The sequence below is a fragment of the Xiphias gladius genome, chromosome 2 (genome assembly GCF_016859285.1).
Source record: "Xiphias gladius isolate SHS-SW01 ecotype Sanya breed wild chromosome 2, ASM1685928v1, whole genome shotgun sequence".
NCBI lineage: Eukaryota > Metazoa > Chordata > Actinopteri > Istiophoriformes > Xiphiidae > Xiphias > Xiphias gladius.
The window spans coordinates 14,863,545-14,880,727 of NC_053401.1; the positions used below are offsets into that span (position 1 = coordinate 14,863,545).

Here is a 17,183-nt window from a genome sequence, read left to right on the forward strand (position 1 = left end):
AATCAGCACCACAATGATACAACTGTAAAGACGCTGTTTATGCAAAAAAAAAAAAAAAAAAAATATATATATATATATATATATATATCCACTTTCTTTACCTTGGTCTTCTTCATCTCGGTCACATCCTGCTGGAGTTTCTTGAGCTGTTTCTCATACTGCGACTGGTTCTTCAGCAGGCGAGCATGCTCCTTCTGAGCTGACTGGAGCTTTTGCAGCTCTTTGTTCATTGAGCTCAGCTTTTTCTCATACTCAGCTTTGATCTTCTTGGCCCTCTCCTCAGTACCTGACTCCACTGAACCTGGAGAAGAGAAAGAAAGGAAAGATGGAGAAGCCTAACCTAAACAGATGGAGCTAATTTTCTTTATCTTATCTGTGTCAGGGGGGTATTTAGATACCAATTACAATGGCCCATTACTAAAGTCAAGTATGTGTTTGAATGTGTCTCTTACCCACATTGTGCAGCACCTTGTCCCTCTCCAGCTGTGTGTCTCTGATCTTGTTCTGCAGCATCATTAGCTTCTGTTCGTACTGTTGTTTGAGCGTGTGCAGACGCCGCTGGCTGTTCTCCAGCTCGTCTATAAGCTTTTGCTTGATGGCAATCTCACAAGTGATGTTGGCTAGGTCAGCCTGGATGTTTTCTTCACACAAACACACATCATTGGATCCTGATGTCTCTTTCATTTCACTATCAACTATGAATTCAGGCCTAATTTTTGTTGTGTAATTGTCCAAGAAAAGAGGCCATACATAATGACTTGTCTTGTGAGAGATAACTTTACCTTTTTCCTCCAGTTCTTCAGAATCAGACTCATCAGATGTCTCTTCTCCCGCCATGTCAAAGTCTTCTTCCTCTCCATCTGCATCCTCTCCTTCTTCGTGATCGCTGCCCTCCTGGAGAAGTACACACAGGGTGAAGACAATAAATATCTTTAAATAACATCTAACAGCTTGATCTAGTGATTATCCACCTACCACCTCTGCCTCCTCATTGCCTCCTTCCTGATCATTGTCTGGGACTTCCTCTCTGATAACGCTGAACGAGAAACAAGGCAGAATTTTTTAACTGTTGGTCAGATTTGGATTAACAGCAGTTTAAATTTCAATAAAGGTGGGTAAAGGGCACATGCAAATGATTATACATTTCATTGGATCAAGAGCAGATGTGGAATCAGTGTTGATTAATGAATGGTTTCAATGTGATTGCATGCGGGGCGACATTAATGATACACAGGGAACGATAACATGATTAAATGATCATGATTCACAGTTATTACCAATCATATTACAAACTAATTTCACTGTAAGAGGGGCTGTAACAGACTACTAAGATTTGTTGACCAAATACTACAGAATATGATCTTAAAAACAAGATTTCTTTAAATCAACCCAGATATTTTCAGTATTTTTTACCCCCAAATTCAACTCCAGGTTTCATCATTTTTAATGGTTACTTAGGATGAGATCTGATCAATATCTTGCAGTGTGCAGCGAATAACAGGAATAACAGCAAAAACAGGAGGTTAAGAGGAAAAGGTAAGAGCTTGGTTAAGAGATCTGCTTCCCTCCAGGAGTGTAAACCACCTGTAGGCGCAGAAGAAATTAGAGAGTAGTAACTTTGGAAACTTAGAAAGGAAGATTAGGGTTATGACCTAGGTCAAGAATCAACTGAAATCTTTTCAGTTACTTAATGCATTACAATCTGAACACAAAAGTAAATGAAGTGCACTGCTGGGCCAAACTAGCTGGTAATTGATTTATTGTGTATTTGTGCCAATCCTGGATGGGATGCAGCAAACCTGGCATGTTCAACCTCTTGCTGGTGATTCTCTTCGTATTGCCTCAGCCTTCAGACAGGGATGGGGATGGGGGTGAGGATAGTGAGGTGCGGAGGTGAGGAAGAGGTAGATGGGGAAATGAGGCCATGGAAGATAGAGCAAGTGAGGGAATATTACAAGATAGGGGAAAGACAGAGAGTGATAAAGAGCAGCAAGAAAGACCAGGTGAGTGCAGAGACTCTTGCAAATACAGCGTGCTGAAATGATGACACCTGATTGCGGAGATGTAGATGAAAAAGGCAGATTTCACCTGAGAAATCCTGCCAAAAACAGTTACACCAGTTCTTTGTAATGTGTAGATCTCAAACTGGCTCTCACAATTATATAAAAAGAAATGGAGTGACACATAACCACACACAACAAAAGAATACATGAACTTTGTGCTACAGTGTGCCATAGCTTGTCCATCATCATCAATTGCTGTCACCATCTAAATTGATCATACACTCCATCAAAGGAACATCAGGGTGTAAACTGCTAATGCAGGGAGCCAGGAGATGATTATCCACAACACATCAGGACACACGCCCTTGCCATGGCAACAGATAAACATCAAGACCCTGCCATTTTAGTTCCTCCACAACGCTTATGTCATTCTAATTCCACTCAAAAGATGGTTATAAGCTTTAATGCAAGTGTAATTGTTTTTGGCAGCATTAATATGACCCATACACTGAATTTTATGTTAAAAAGAACTGTGGTAGACAAGAGGAAAAGTTAAACCAAGATTTCTTTCACACAACATGGTAAGCTGATAAAAACTGCCACACAAAAAATACACTAAGCTCGTATAAAAAAACAATCCCAACACTACAGGATACCTCTTCTTCTTCTTCCTCTCCTTCTTCTTGAGTTTCTCCAAGTCCTTCTTGGCCATCATGATGACGTCGTTGGCCTCCTTCTCAGGGGCGAGCAGGACAGGGGAGAAGGAACCGGGGCCTCCGTACAGTGAGGAGCGATTGGAGGCACGAGACAGGCTCTTCCTTAGGTTCTCATTCATAGCCTCACTTTCAAGAAGTTTAGCTCTGAGGGGGGCGGAGAGTTGCATTCAAATGCTATTACTGTCACACAACATTAACAAAATTTTTTACCGCGCTATCAAACTTTCAACAACTATGCATATTTTGGGTTTGAATTTCTGCTGTGGTTGCGTCTCAAGCTTTCACTATTTTTATGGCCTGTAGACATTAATTTGAACAATTCTGTGTGGAGTTAATTAAAAAAACAAGTCCGTGGTTGCACTCATTTTGACTATGCTAAATGTCTTAAAAAAAGATAAACTATTGCAATAAAATAATGTGAAATTTTGTCAGGATACATACCTCAGCTCCTCAATTTCTTTGATATAGTTCTGAATCATGTTTCCGATTTCTTCATTACCTTCACCTACAAACAGAAGCATCTCTTTAGCTTTAACATGGATTAATTGTGACTTGTCAGAAGCATGAACAGTAGCTTGACTACAAAACTACTCTTTCTTCTTACAGTACTTCACAAACATGCTTTGGTGAACCAGCTGACTTTTTTATCTAGGGTCAGCTGTACTTTTTGTTTAGTGCTAATAAGTAAATGTTAGTATACTAAAATACTTAAATGGTGAACATGGTAGAAAAAAACACAAACGACAAAAAGAAAAAAAAGAAAAAAGAAAAAGCTGAACATCAGCACGTTAGTATTTTCACTGTGAGCATGCTGGCATACTGATATTAGCACTTAGCACTAAGCACCACTGAGCCAGAGCCACTTGCATGGCTGTAGACTCTAATTAAAATAGCAAACCAAATTTTGTACTTAAAACTTTGTTTAACCAACAATTACAAGGAAAATATGAAAAATACTGACGATTATGTTCTGATTTTTACATATCTAGTAACAGATTCCAAGTCTCACAAAAGGTGTTACCAGGTGCCAAAATATGTAATTCGAGCAGCTGAATATATTATGAAGTGATCACTCAGGAAGTATCAGTAGCCACAATAACAACACTAATTCTGTATTGTAATAATGGGTGTATGCCTTTGAGTAAATAGCTGTGATTTTTTACAAGCCAACAGTTTATTGGTATACAGGGCGATTATCATGCATATGCAACAAAACTAGCTGTCTCATAAAGTTGTCTATAATGTTATACTTTATGCAAATAACCTAGCAGAACTGGCAAAAAAAAGATTTGCATAAATTGCAATCTTACCCAAAATATGTAAATGTGATACTGCCATATATATAATCAAATAAATACAAATAGATTTTATTTAATTTATCTGCCTCAATAGTTTTATGGTTTGTGTGTTTTTTCTAACTTACTAATATAGTTCAATCTACTTTAGCCTACCTGCTTTACCCAGAGCCTGGTTAGCCTGGTGACTGAGGATCTGTGTAAGTCTGGCTCTCTGAGTGTCGATGGTCTCCTGCATGGCCTTCACCCTCACCCTAAGGTGGTTGTTCTCTGTCTGCAGCATGGAGTTCTCATGGACCAAGTCGTTGATGCCCTCCATCCCATCTTCACCCACCATCCGCTTTCCCTGGGTATCAGACAGGTTAATTAATGTCATGGAATGTGTTTTTCCACTCAGAACTACTACTTCGATTTTATTTTCTCTATTGTTTCTCTTATTCCATCTGTTTTCTGACCGTCTTGTACTCCATCAGCTCCATCTGCAGTCGGGCTATTTCAGTTCTCAGAGCGCTGATCTGCTGGCTGGCTCGGTCTTGGTTTACCATCACCTTATTCTTGATGTTTCGTGCTCGGTTAGCGTACTTAAGGGTGTTCAAAGTCTCCATGAAGTCTCGGTCTGATGGGCTGATACAGGCGATCATCATAGTTTGACTGGAGAACACAGAGATGAAGAACACTGATCAGTCACAATGGATTATTATGAATTTTCTATTATTTTAGGGATAAACAAGACCTCCACAACTACTGATTTTACAGGCCTCTTCATATTTTTTTCCTTTTTTTGTACTTTTTCTTGGTGGATATACAAATTAGAATTTCCATTCTAATGTACTGATACTATAATTAGGCTTTTTAATGATTACTACATTAATGATGTAGGCGATGGCTCAACTTGCATAAAAGAATTTACAATTGCTGCTACATTCTCTATACTAATATAATAATTAGAAAAGTGTCTCTTGTACTGTTATTTTTGTCAATTTCCAATGACTAATCTGGCAACGAGTTGGTCAGAAATTAGTTCTTTTTAAGCTTGTTAGTGAGTTGGTGATGAGTAATGCTATTTTAGGCATACTGAAGGACATATTTAACCTACAGGGCACATTTAACCTACAAGTACACATTTTTAAAAAGTAGACAAGTAAGGTATCCTGTATTCATTATTCAAAGCAGCTGTTCTCCATTGGTTGAAACTTTCATGCAGCATGTCTGTCCACCACTCAATCAGTGATTTCGAAGCAGGTCCATCAACTTTTACAGGATACTTGGTTTGCGATATATTATAAAGATATAAATCCATATTTCCACACAGTGTTAAGTATATTCCCACAGACCTGTTGCCACCTAATGAGTCCTGTAACAGGCGTGTCAGTTTGGAGTCTCTGTAAGGCACATGAGTGGAGCGTTTACTCCTGTCTCCCAGAGCACTGATGACGTTTCCCAGGGCAAGCTAAGGTAACAGAGGAAAGAAAGGCATTGAAGAGGAAGAGTTAGATAATATTTTAAAAATGGCAGGATCGTAATGGGAAATGTGTTGGTAAAAATACCAGGACTGGCAGAAAGAGAGAATAAACAACACTTGCTCTAAATAATGGTACTTGTGTTAGTGACAGAAATTAAGTTTGCAATTCATGTTCTGGCCATCTGGGGGCTCTCTTGCTCCAGAAAAATGTAGACACAATAGTGAACATTGATACATTAGATTCAAGAGTGACAGGTTTTGTACTTTTGCATCATCACCCTGGTTAATGGATAATGTACATCACTAATTTAAATGACCTATGAAAGCACTGAAGTGTTTACTGTTTAGTATATCAGATATATAATCAGATATGCTCTCAGCTTCCTCACCAGCCCACAGTTGATAGAGATGCCCTCTTTTGCTCTGTCTCCTGTAGCTCCGGTTCTCTTGAGTCTTTCTGAACCAGCCAGGTCCACAAAGTGGAATTTGGCTGTCAGCGTCTCAAACTCATTAATCTCTGAGTCGTTAGCTAAACGGTTGTCTGTTACATTATCCTGGAGGAGAAAGAACAGAACAGCAAATAAATATACCATGAGTACAAGCTGCTTTCCAGCCAGTGCTATAATTTAAATATTACATTGTGAAATTGTAGCCAATGATCATCTCAATCTGCCAAAACGTCAGTAACATGCTCTTTGGTAGAAGAGACTCAGTGCTGTTTTAGAGTACATACGTTATTATCAGGAGAGCAGACTCGAACTTGGCACAGGTGGATGGTGAAGATGGCGTGAGAGCGTGAACTCTGGACGTTCATCTGGGTGCTGGCCGTGGTACGAGACAGAGCGCCCAGCTTTAGACACTGTATCATCTGTTAGAGGAGAGATGGATGGGAGAAATAAATGACAACAAAAAGTCTGAATTGTCACATCATCGGTATTTGTGGCTTAAATTTATACCTACACGGGAAATCCGCGATGATATTAATATAAAAACTGATACATATAAAGAACTAGTCCATTATACAGCAATGAAACAAAGATATTAGTTAGAGATATCAGTAAAAAGTAGTACAAGAGAAAACCATTCAAAGTGAGGCTTGTGGATTATTTGAACACGTCCCTTTGGATTAGGGATACTGTTTTTGGAAAGTCATATTACTGTTTAAATTTATAAATGTAATTTTTCAGTGCTTTGAACAAAACAAATGTAACTCAGTTCATTGCCACCATATTAGGGTGGAATCAGAAATCTTGGACAGAAATATATATTTCAAAACCTGTGCAAATACAACAAAAACTACTGTATCTGCAAGGGCAGAAACCACTGGAGGTTAGTGAGAAAATCTTTTTCTAACTTAGGTGAACTGACTCTTTAAAAATATAGCAGTGGTTTTGCAATTCAGACTAAGTTTACTGATTGGATTATGATTGTTTTATCAATATAAAACAATGATTTTTATAATAAGATACTAACATGCAAAGTTTTTGCTTTTAAAATAAGGGGAATTTACAGCAGTAGTAGCAGCGTTGGCAGAACCCATAGCAGGAGAAGAAATATGGGTCACAGTTTTAAGTGTCATTGGGCAAGATACTGAACCCCAAATTGCCCCCGATGTATCATCGGTGTGTGTGTGTGTGTATGTATAGAAAGCGCTGTATGTATAGAAGACTTCTGTATGAATGTGTGTGTGTGAATGGGTAAATGTGGCATGTAGTTTAAATCGCTTTGAGTGGTCAGTAAGACTAGAAAGCAGTATATAAGTGCAATCCATTTACCATGCAGTCCATTTCCTAGTACTAGTTATAGCCATGTGCCACTGCTAAATAAATACAGTTAAAATGCTGGACAAATGTGGCGCTGGTGCAAAAAAACAACTGCTCTGGGGACATGTTGCAGTGTTAAAGCTGACCTCGGCTGCAGAGGTGACAGTGCGGGTGGTGACCCCCACGGTGTAGATGCCTCCATTGGTGTCTTCGTGGATTTTGATATTGGACTTCTGTTTCCTGGCCTCGATGTCTCGTGTCGAGTCGAACAAGTCCAGCACCTCCTCGTTGTACAGCTGGTGAGCAGGTGAAATAAATAAAAAAACAGGAGATGGAAAATTGATAGTACACGCAGATTTTTGCAGGAACACTCTGATACTGTTACTGATACATCATCAATACTGTAATTTGCTATACTTCCCAGCTTCATTTTTTCTCCTCAGCTGTTTCCGCACCAGCTGTTTGCAGCCACTTGTTGGCAGTTAAAAATCAACCCAGGTGTTGGCTGCAGAGACAAACTAATGACAGTTTAATGGCTGTAGGATCATCTGGACACTTAAACTACCTGAACCTGCTACTCTCTGCTGACCTTTGACCTCTTGCTGTCTGCATGTTCTGGCTACATCTAACTAATGGACCTTAAGTGGACTGGATGTTTTGAGTAGTACTGGTAAATGCACCTTAATTTGACACAAAAATTACACTAATTTCTAGGTTTATATCCTGTAAAACTGTTACATTTTAGTTAGTCTCTGTGTTTTTGTGTGTGTTTTTGCACCTCCAGGAACTGTGCGTTGATCTTGAACTCAGGGACTGGCCTGCCCTGCTCGGTGGCGGCCTGTCTACGCTCCTCAATCCCCCTAAACAGGTGGTTGACAGCCCGGGGAATGATACCCAGTTCGTCCCCTCCGATGGTGACGTCGAAGCCGGTTCCCATGGTATAGGTCTTCCCCGAACCCGTCTGGACGCAGAAAAGAAGACAAAGTCATCAGTTACTGCACACTAGTATAATTAAAGGAAGGGGTAAGGGTGAAGCTCTGTGTAGTTTAGGGGGGTTAGAGGGGACCTCTCTATGTGGTCACCATGGTGACAAAAAGAGGAATGCAACATTGAGCTCAAATTCATGTCACCCCTTTCTTCCCTGCTGAAACGTGTGAAAGAGACGCTGGCAGGAGTGTGTGCGTCTGTGTGTGTGATGTGATAGATGAAGAAGTGTGTGTGCAAATGTCTGTGTGAATGAGAAAGACTGTGGGAGGGGAAGATTAAGAAGAGGGAAAGTTTAACTGGTTTTGTTCAACTAGAGAGCGTCAGCTGCACTAAGAGATGCTGTGTGGGAGAAACGTTCTCTCTCAGAGGGAATTTCACTTATTTTTAAGTGCATTTTGCTTCTGTTAGACAGGTGATTGCAGGACCTCTACGCTATCCAAAAATAAATTCTAAAAAGAGCAAAGATGTTGTTGTGTACATACAGTTCTGGTTGAACTTATTGGAACCCCTGAATTTTAAGTACAGAATTTAGAATCAACAATTTTGTATAGTCAAAATATTTAAATAAAATGTCCGATGTTACTGAAAAAAAGAAAATAAAAAAAACAACACTTGCATAATTATGAAATAATACAAACACAAAATGTACCCAAGACAGAATTGGCAATTGGCACCCATCACTAAAATTTGGCTGCAGAACCTTTGGCAACAATGACAGCGTATTGTAGTCAGAAGCTGACTTTCACTTGTCTGCTAGTAATTTCTGCCATTCTTCCACTGATATGCATTCAAGCTCTTATACGTTTGCAGGAATCCTTTTTGCAATGGCAGATTTCAGTTCTCTCCAAAGGTTTTCAATGGGATCTAGGTCAGGTCTCAAGGCTGGCCAGTTTAAAACAGTCAATCTTTTCTTTTTCAACCATTCTTTTGTGCTGCTGGATGTGTGTTTTGGGTCATTCTCCTGCTGAAAGACCCAAGACCTTCTCCTCACACCTAGTTTTCTGACACCGGGTAAGAAATTTTGCTCTAAATGCCTCGGTAATCCTTTGATTTCATCGTTCCTTTGATACAATCAATGCCTCGAGTACCAGATGGAGCAAAGCAGCCCCACAGCATGATAGAGCCTCCACTATGTTTTACTGTAGGTGGGGTGTCCTTTTCCTTATGGGCTTCATTTCATCACCTATAAACAAACTGAAGCACTGCATTCCCAAAGAGCTCTACTTTGGTTATATCTGTTCATAGAACATTATCCCAGAAAGACGGTGGCTTATCTATGAAAGTTTTTGCAAACATTAGTCTTGCATTTTTGTGCCTTTTTTACAATAGTGGTGTCCTCCTTGGCCTTCGCCCATGGAGCCCTACTTGGTTTAGTCTGCGGTGTATGGTATGGGCTGAAAACACAACTCCAGATTGCTCCAGGGTCAGCCCGAAGCTCTTCAGATGTCTTGTGTGGCGTTTTTTTCCATAATCTGCATCAACCTTTGCAGTCCTCTTATTGAGTTTCTTCTTAGCGACACTTCCCGGAAGCATCTTAACAGTTTTATGACTGTGAAACTTCTTGATAACATTATGAACTGTTAAAACAGGGATTTCAAGATCTTTGGTGATTGCCTTGTAGTCTTTGGAATTGTTATGCTTTTTGCTTATAGCATTTCTGATTCTCTCAGATGGCTTTGTGTCACCATTGTGAAAATGACATTGGAAACAAACAGCCCCTTTTATGCTGTAAAACCATCATTCATTGGTTAATTAAGGTAATTTGAACACTAAAAGAAGGTGAGTCTAATTTGTTTTTTATTTTGTCTGAGGAACTAATTTCAATTCATCAAAAGGGTGCCAGTAATTGTGTCAAGCGTACATTTTATGTCTTTATTTTTTATTTCACTATATGAAAGCATTTTTTTGTTGTTCAATAACTTTGGACATTTAATTAAATATTCTGATTATACAAACTTGGTTAATTTGCATTTATTTCTGAAGATTTTCTAAATTCTTTACTTGAAATTCAGTGCTTGTAAGGGCAAGCGTGTGTGGATCCAAGTGCAAGAGAGAGAGTCAGGCAGAAGTGCAATGTCCAAAATCCAAATCTTTAATCCGAGAGACGTAGCAGAGGTCAAAATACCAGGAGTCAGTTAAACCAGGCAACAAGGCAGATCAGGAACAGGCAGAATCGAGGGTCACAAAAATACCAAAAAAACAGATCATACACAGGGAACCAATCAGGACTAAATGCGAGAGAGCTTGAACACAAGGGTAACAAAGACAATCTTGCAAGGCATGAGAAATGAGGCGGGGTTTAAATACACAGAAAACAAGACACAGGTGAAAGACATTAAGGTGGAGACAGTAATCAAAACAGGCGGGAAAAACCATGAAGTAAAACAAACAGTAACACAACAGAACCAAGACTTCAAAATAAGACAGGAAATGCCAAAAAAATGAATACAGATCCTGACAGTGGTACGAATAATTTCAACCAGGACTGTAACTTCAATGCCCCTAGTTTGAGTGCAAGTAAGGGCTTTGTTACATGTCATCGTCTTGCCTATCCCTTAGTTTGTCTCATGTGCTTCAGTTAGTGATTCCCTTCATTTATCAGAATGCCTCGTCACAACCCAAAGAAAAAGACTGTGCATTTATTGTTACATGTATGCTATATGTGGAGTGATCAATAACATTAGAAAAAATAGAAAGAATTGCACATCATATGCTAAATACATGTCTGTAGCTTTATTCTGGTCTACCAAGACTCTACTGTTAATGGAAGTTAGGTTTTTACATATTCTATGATGACTTTTTTTTTTTGCAAAACTGAATCTGAGGAAGTGACAGCAAAACCTGGACGATTTGATTTAAACAGATGAATCATTAGCATTAGCAATCTCTGAATGGGTCATTTAAGAGTACTTAAGAAGTGGTGCACTTCCAAAATTCTGTGGGACTCCCACTTTGCTTTGATTGGGTAATAAACTCCCTTTTCTCTGTCTCCCTCTCTGGGTGATCTATCAGAGCCAATATAAGAGCCAATATAAAGCAGTGATGGTGATAGCAGGTTGGATCATGTCAGCTGATAGTGTATTGAAAGAGTTGGTGTGGCTGTGGGGCCTTTTCACTCCTTTATTACTTGTCTGATTATATGAAATGAAATCATCTTTATATCACATGCTGCCATAAATCTTGGGATTCTGGAAGCAGTTCCTTCCCCCTTGAGCGAAGGAAAGTTGAAGCATCAGTGAATGTGAATGTGTGTGAGTGTGTGTGTGCGCGCTATGCCACTGTGCTTATCTACTAACATGCAAGAGAATAAAAAGTGACAAAAATGTAAACACTTTACAATATTATGAGTGTGCTGACCAACCTGTCCATATGCAAAGATGGTGGCATTATAGCCCTCAAAGCAGCCCTCGATGAGTCTCTCAGTGCAGTGGGTGTAGATGGTTTCCTGCTGGGTGTCCATGTCAAAAACACAGTCATAGGTGAAGGCCTTATCTTTACCCAGGACCACCTGAGGCTCCCCAGGCATCACGTATGTACAGATATGACAACCCTCAATCTTTTCTTTGGCCAGCTGAGGACGAATCCTGGTAGAAAGAGAGAAAAACACAGAGAAATGTATTTAACTGCCCACCTTAAGGATAGATTTCTCCCAGCATTAAAGCTAATCAGGGGAAGAATATTCCACTACTGATCTTTTTAAGCAGTAGACACAGCATTAACCCTCTAATGAAAGCTGACTGGCACTTTAACGAGAAATAATGGCATTAAATGACTTGAAGCAGTACTGTTAAATTAGAAGTACTAGATGAAAAGTTAAGGGATCACCAAAGTTATTACAATTTACCCTGAGGGGACAATGAATGTCTGCACAAAATTTCATAGCAATCCATCCAATATTTGTTGAGACTGACCAATATATTAACATTACAATATGTATTGCTACACTGCTAGCAAGGCCGATAATCAAGCCCTGTCCAGAACATTTCCAAGATCAAATTTAAAAAGAAAATTCAAAGACTTAGTTGCAATTTTAAATACAGGGATTCTCAAGGCTATGGTCTGTGGATTTTCGTTAATGTGTGTGTAAGAAAGAGGCAGAGCAGAGCTGTCTGTGCATACATCTACAGCCTGATCAAGAATTTGTCCTACTTTTAAAAACCATTATTGATTATTACAGGTTTGATGGTAAAAATGGAGCTGAGTTTGTATGTGCGTTTAGGACCATGCAATGCCAGTACACATTACAGTGCCCTCACTGTTCAGGGGAGAGTGAGAGAGAGAGAGAGAGAGCTCTAGGTAAACAGTCCCACCCTGGATTTCATTAAGGAATCACTCTGTTTGCTTTAGTGCAAATAAGCACACTGCTATTACATCATTTCCTCCCAAGATGCCCCTCTGCCTCTCACCACTGAACCTACTGTCCATCTGAAATGGAAGTGGAAATATTAGAGGCAGACCAAGGAAATATTTGGACATATTGGAAGCATTAAAATGTCAGAAATGTTTGAGGCTTTAAAAGAAAAAATACTTAAAAATATAAACAACAAAACTTGATGAAAATACTGAAATACTCAGTATATATTGGATATGTATTTGAAAAAAAAAAAAAAAACACTGGAATGTTCCTGTTGGGAAACTTTTTGAAGGTACTAAATTAATTTCCCCAAAATGAACCCAGATAGATGAGAACAACACTGAAAAATAATAACCGAGAATTTCAGAACAGTATTGTTATAAATTCCTGCTATTGTTGCTCTTTGCTAGTGTGTGCACATTGGTGGCTTTTGTGTGTGTATGTGTGTTTTGATCAAAAAGACCCATTCATCATGTCCCATTCATCGCAGGAAGAGTCTATAGAACCTTTGAATGACCTGAAAGGACAGTCAGAGACTGAAGGGGAGAGAGAGAGATGGGGAGCAGGAGAAAAAAAACAGAAGCAAGAAAAGGAAAGTAGAACATAGTGAGGCTACAGCAGCACAGTAGAAAACAACCACAGAGGTGTCATTGTGTGTGTGACATCAGATCCCAGATATTTAGCAGATGCTCTCTGGGATTACAGTCCTGATGAGAAAAGACGACAGAGCCAAGGAGGGACCAATTGATGTAGGTTTGAGGAGAAACACAATCCTTCCTGCAGTAAGTGAACACCTATAGAGCATTATCACTTTCAGCTCTGTGTTGTGGGCAGCAGAATTACACAATTTATCATAGAAACTTCAGTTTAGACAATGAATGACACACGTTATGTTGGCAATGTCTGTCATTATTGATAACTAAAGCAGGTGACACTCATCAAAATGTGGATATACAGTCCTACAATTACAGTAAGATAAGTTTGCTTTGTGAATAATAGAATATTTAGCTATATATAGAAATATCTAGGATTCTGTCATTCTTTGCCATGCTATAGTACAGTCTATTATATAATACAAAGTCTATAATATGAGTGTTATAAAAATATTTTTGAAATGTAGGCAGCAATCACTTGAAAAATCTCCTAACTTGACAAGTGCTCACTAGAAAATCACAAAAAGCAAGCAGTGTGTAAAATCTGTCCATTTTGGACCACTGAAAGGGATTTATAGTTACCTGCTTTAAATGAAATTTTTTTTCCATTGCAGTTTGTCTCAGGAAGATTTCTACTAAGACACAACCTGAGAACACGGCCAAGTAAAAGAAAATAAATCAGATTTTTACTGATTATCTTCATACCCATTAAATTCCAAGAAATAAATGTAACTTTTATTTCCATAACCTTTTTAACTTCATGATGTAATTTTTAAGGTAAAGAAAACATTGAAGTTGCAGGCCACAACACCAAAACAATTCGTTGAAAGATGGTAAAATGCTCTACATAGCTGAGGGGAACTGCAGACTCTGGTGATAATACTCTGTGGGTTCATCTTTATCTTTTCACATTACACACAGTCATTCAACGCATTGTTAATGTAAAAATATTGATTAGCACAGCTTTAAGTTTCAGAAAATTTCTCATAAATCTGTACATAGTAAAGGTTGTTCTAGGTCAAACTGATGTAACTGTTACATTCAGAGGGTTTAGGTCACCTGAGAAGCCTGTTAGTTAATGGTAGGATGGTTTAGGGCATTAAAGGAGTGAATCAGCATTAATCCCTTTGGCCAGCTTCCCAAAATTTAACAGAAAGCCATTTCTGTGATCCATTGTAACAATGGAGGTACTCACCGCTTACAGTGAGGGTGTTAAGTCACTGGGTTATTGTTAAATTTGAGTCCTTCCAAAAGTTGTAACAAAATATGGACTTAAACAAGAGATGTCAAATTGAGAAAACGTCAGATTCAGGGGGTTAAAGAGAAAAAGAAATGTCTGAGAAAATGTTAAGACAGAAACATAACGAGAAAGAAAGGGAAGAGAGAAAAAGAGAAAGAGAGAGACAGAGGCTAGACAAAATGGTTACAGCCCAGACAAAACACTGATGGCAACCCCCGCATTAGAAAGCAGCCCCAGACTATCCAGTTAAACAGACCTATTACCTGTCTGCATAATGATGGTCTTTCACATAAACCTTCTCACTGAACTGATTCAGCCTTTTGTAAATCTACTATTTTCTCTAAAAGGGACCAATTTAATATTTTCCTGCATACCACTGTCAAATTAATTTTGACACCTTGTTTTCATTAATTTACTGTTAAGAAATTAGACCTCGAGAAAGATCCTCTACGTCATGTCAACCAACTCACAAAACTAGACAATTCTGCATACATTTTTTTCCTATACTTTATTCCTACAATTTTTGTATTTGGTAACTAGTATCTTAATCTCTACTTAGGCGCAACAATACTTTGAGCTAAATTCTAAGATCATCATGCTATCATGTTTACAATAACAATGCTAACATGCTAATGTTTAACAGGTATCATGTTAACCATGTTGTTTACTATTTTCACTGATCTTACTTCAGTGTGATAGCATGGTAACTATGGCGTTTAAGCACTAAACAAAAAACCTTTTGTATGGAATAACAAAGAAGATATATAATGTGTTAATGTCTTAGCTTTAGAGGTGTTGGTAGGCAAACTATGCTACCTTTAGACAGAGACAGGCTAGCTGTTTCCCCCTTTTTGCCAGTCTTTATGCTAAACTAAGCTAACCATCTTCTGGCTCTGTAATACTTAACAGACAGATATGAAGTGCTATTGATCTCATCATCTAACCCTCTGCAAGAATGTGGATAAGAAAAAAGAAAATAATATTATATTCCTTCAAGGTATGGATTAGACAACTAAAAAACTTGGTTTAGGTCATAGAAAGTTTGTGGTAAGGGTTAGAAAATTCTAACATTAATTTTGGTCGTAGGACAAAAGACAAAAAGACATGCTGGCTTCACACTGCATTGGCACTGAAATTTGGCACTGGACACTGGCATCTTACACTGCAAAATTGTACCAAAGATAGATGTTGATAGTGCACTAAAATCCCTCAATTTACAGTTGAGAGATAATCTAGGTGTGACCCACATCCTGCTGGTGTATCATTAATATGACTGACTGACTTTAGCTGTGATTATGATCTGGCAGGCTTCACTCTGTGGTTCAACCCAAAACACTCCTCTCCTGTCTGAATAAGGGCTGCCCTTCACTGTTGAGGAGAGTTACAGCGCTGATCCACCTGGCACACACAGGCTCCACACAGACTGTTTCTCCAGGAAATTTACTTCACTGCTTCCTAAATGTGCACATTCAAGCACTTGTACATGTACATAAGCAGGTAACTACATTGCTCAGCAGCTTGTTGATTCCTCTGTAAAATTCTAAATTGTTTTTTGAATTTAGTTATGCTTAATATTCATATATTGCTCCTCTTGCTTATTAGATATTAACCAGGTTTTACATTGTCAAGAAACAGCTATAGTTATTACTGAATATCAAATTTGAAAACCCCCTTTCATAGGCACACACACACACAGACCAGGGTCCCCAAAGGCAAAGTCAAATCCTTTGTGTAATTAGTGTTAACTGCTGAAAACATTAATCTGCTATGAAAGTTTCAGCCTGTTGGCTGGAAAACTAAGAAAAAAAAATTAAGAAAAATACTAAGAAGTTCCAGTGTGCAAGGGATTAATATATATTTTTCACCAGGCACTCTACAGTATAACTTAAGGTTTGTGTTGTTGCTTAAATAAATATATAATACATAATTCAGGTTGGATTTATAAAAATAAAATCCTGATTTGAAAAAGAAAGGAACCATCCAATTTGCATTTTTTGATACGTGATGTTGTAGATACCCACGTTTTTATGTACTGTTTAGTCAAAGGAATAGTTTAACATTTTGGAAAATACACTTATTTGCTGTATGCAGCTGGAGCCAGCAGCCGGTTAGCTTAGCTTAGCATAAAGACTGGCAGCTGGGGGAAACAGCTAGCCTGACTCTGTCCAAAGGTTAAAAAAAATGTCAAGGACCTCAGGAAGCAACTACTGGCCAAGAAATAGTCTGATGTAAAAGTATAATTTAAGGATATGTAAACAGAAACAGTGCTTACCTCAAGTTACTTTTTAGCTGCTTTAGTTGACACCATTTCCAAAGTGACAAACAATGACTACTAGCATGTGGGGGTTCAGTGTTTGGCAAAAGGACAGTTTGAAAGAACAGGCGCTTAAATACAGTGACATTGATCAGCAATTAAGCAATCAAACCATTATGCGGTTCAATTTCAATATGAATATTAGTATGGAATTAAGCTGCGGAGCTTTTTAGCAAAGTTCAATAAAAGAAGGCTCTGACTGGCACTGACTGATGTAAGGAGTTTAGGGTGCTGAGATACAGCTCACTTAACCCTAAAAGGCCTGAAAAGGAGAAGTACACACGCATACATTGTAGTCCATATACACCATATACACGTATACCTATTCAAACACATGCATACACACAAATACACATATTACATTACAGACAGAGACACACACAGAAGGGCTTTGTC

General features: G+C 38.5%; 1 protein-coding gene across 2 annotated transcripts in view; it reads right to left on the bottom strand.

Moving 5' to 3' along the window:
* LOC120800061 (kinesin-like protein KIF21A) overlaps window positions 1-17,183 on the bottom strand; it is a 41,263-nt gene that overhangs the window by 14,470 nt on the left and 9,610 nt on the right. Inside the window, exons 2-16 of one of the 2 annotated variants that reach the window (XM_040145849.1) lie at window positions 11,588-11,810; window positions 8,018-8,200; window positions 7,386-7,535; window positions 6,210-6,344; window positions 5,866-6,030; window positions 5,349-5,464; window positions 4,470-4,665; window positions 4,171-4,360; window positions 3,161-3,224; window positions 2,660-2,863; window positions 1,800-1,847; window positions 976-1,036; window positions 783-894; window positions 453-641; window positions 102-301 (exon numbers count right to left, since the gene is read on the bottom strand). In XM_040145849.1, coding sequence (XP_040001783.1) covers window positions 102-301; window positions 453-641; window positions 783-894; window positions 976-1,036; window positions 1,800-1,847; window positions 2,660-2,863; window positions 3,161-3,224; window positions 4,171-4,360; window positions 4,470-4,665; window positions 5,349-5,464; window positions 5,866-6,030; window positions 6,210-6,344; window positions 7,386-7,535; window positions 8,018-8,200; window positions 11,588-11,810 — 2,236 coding nt within the window. The remainder of the gene's footprint in view (window positions 1-101; window positions 302-452; window positions 642-782; window positions 895-975; window positions 1,037-1,799; window positions 1,848-2,659; window positions 2,864-3,160; window positions 3,225-4,170; window positions 4,361-4,469; window positions 4,666-5,348; window positions 5,465-5,865; window positions 6,031-6,209; window positions 6,345-7,385; window positions 7,536-8,017; window positions 8,201-11,587; window positions 11,811-17,183) is intronic. The other variant, XM_040145858.1, reaches the window with a different exon arrangement.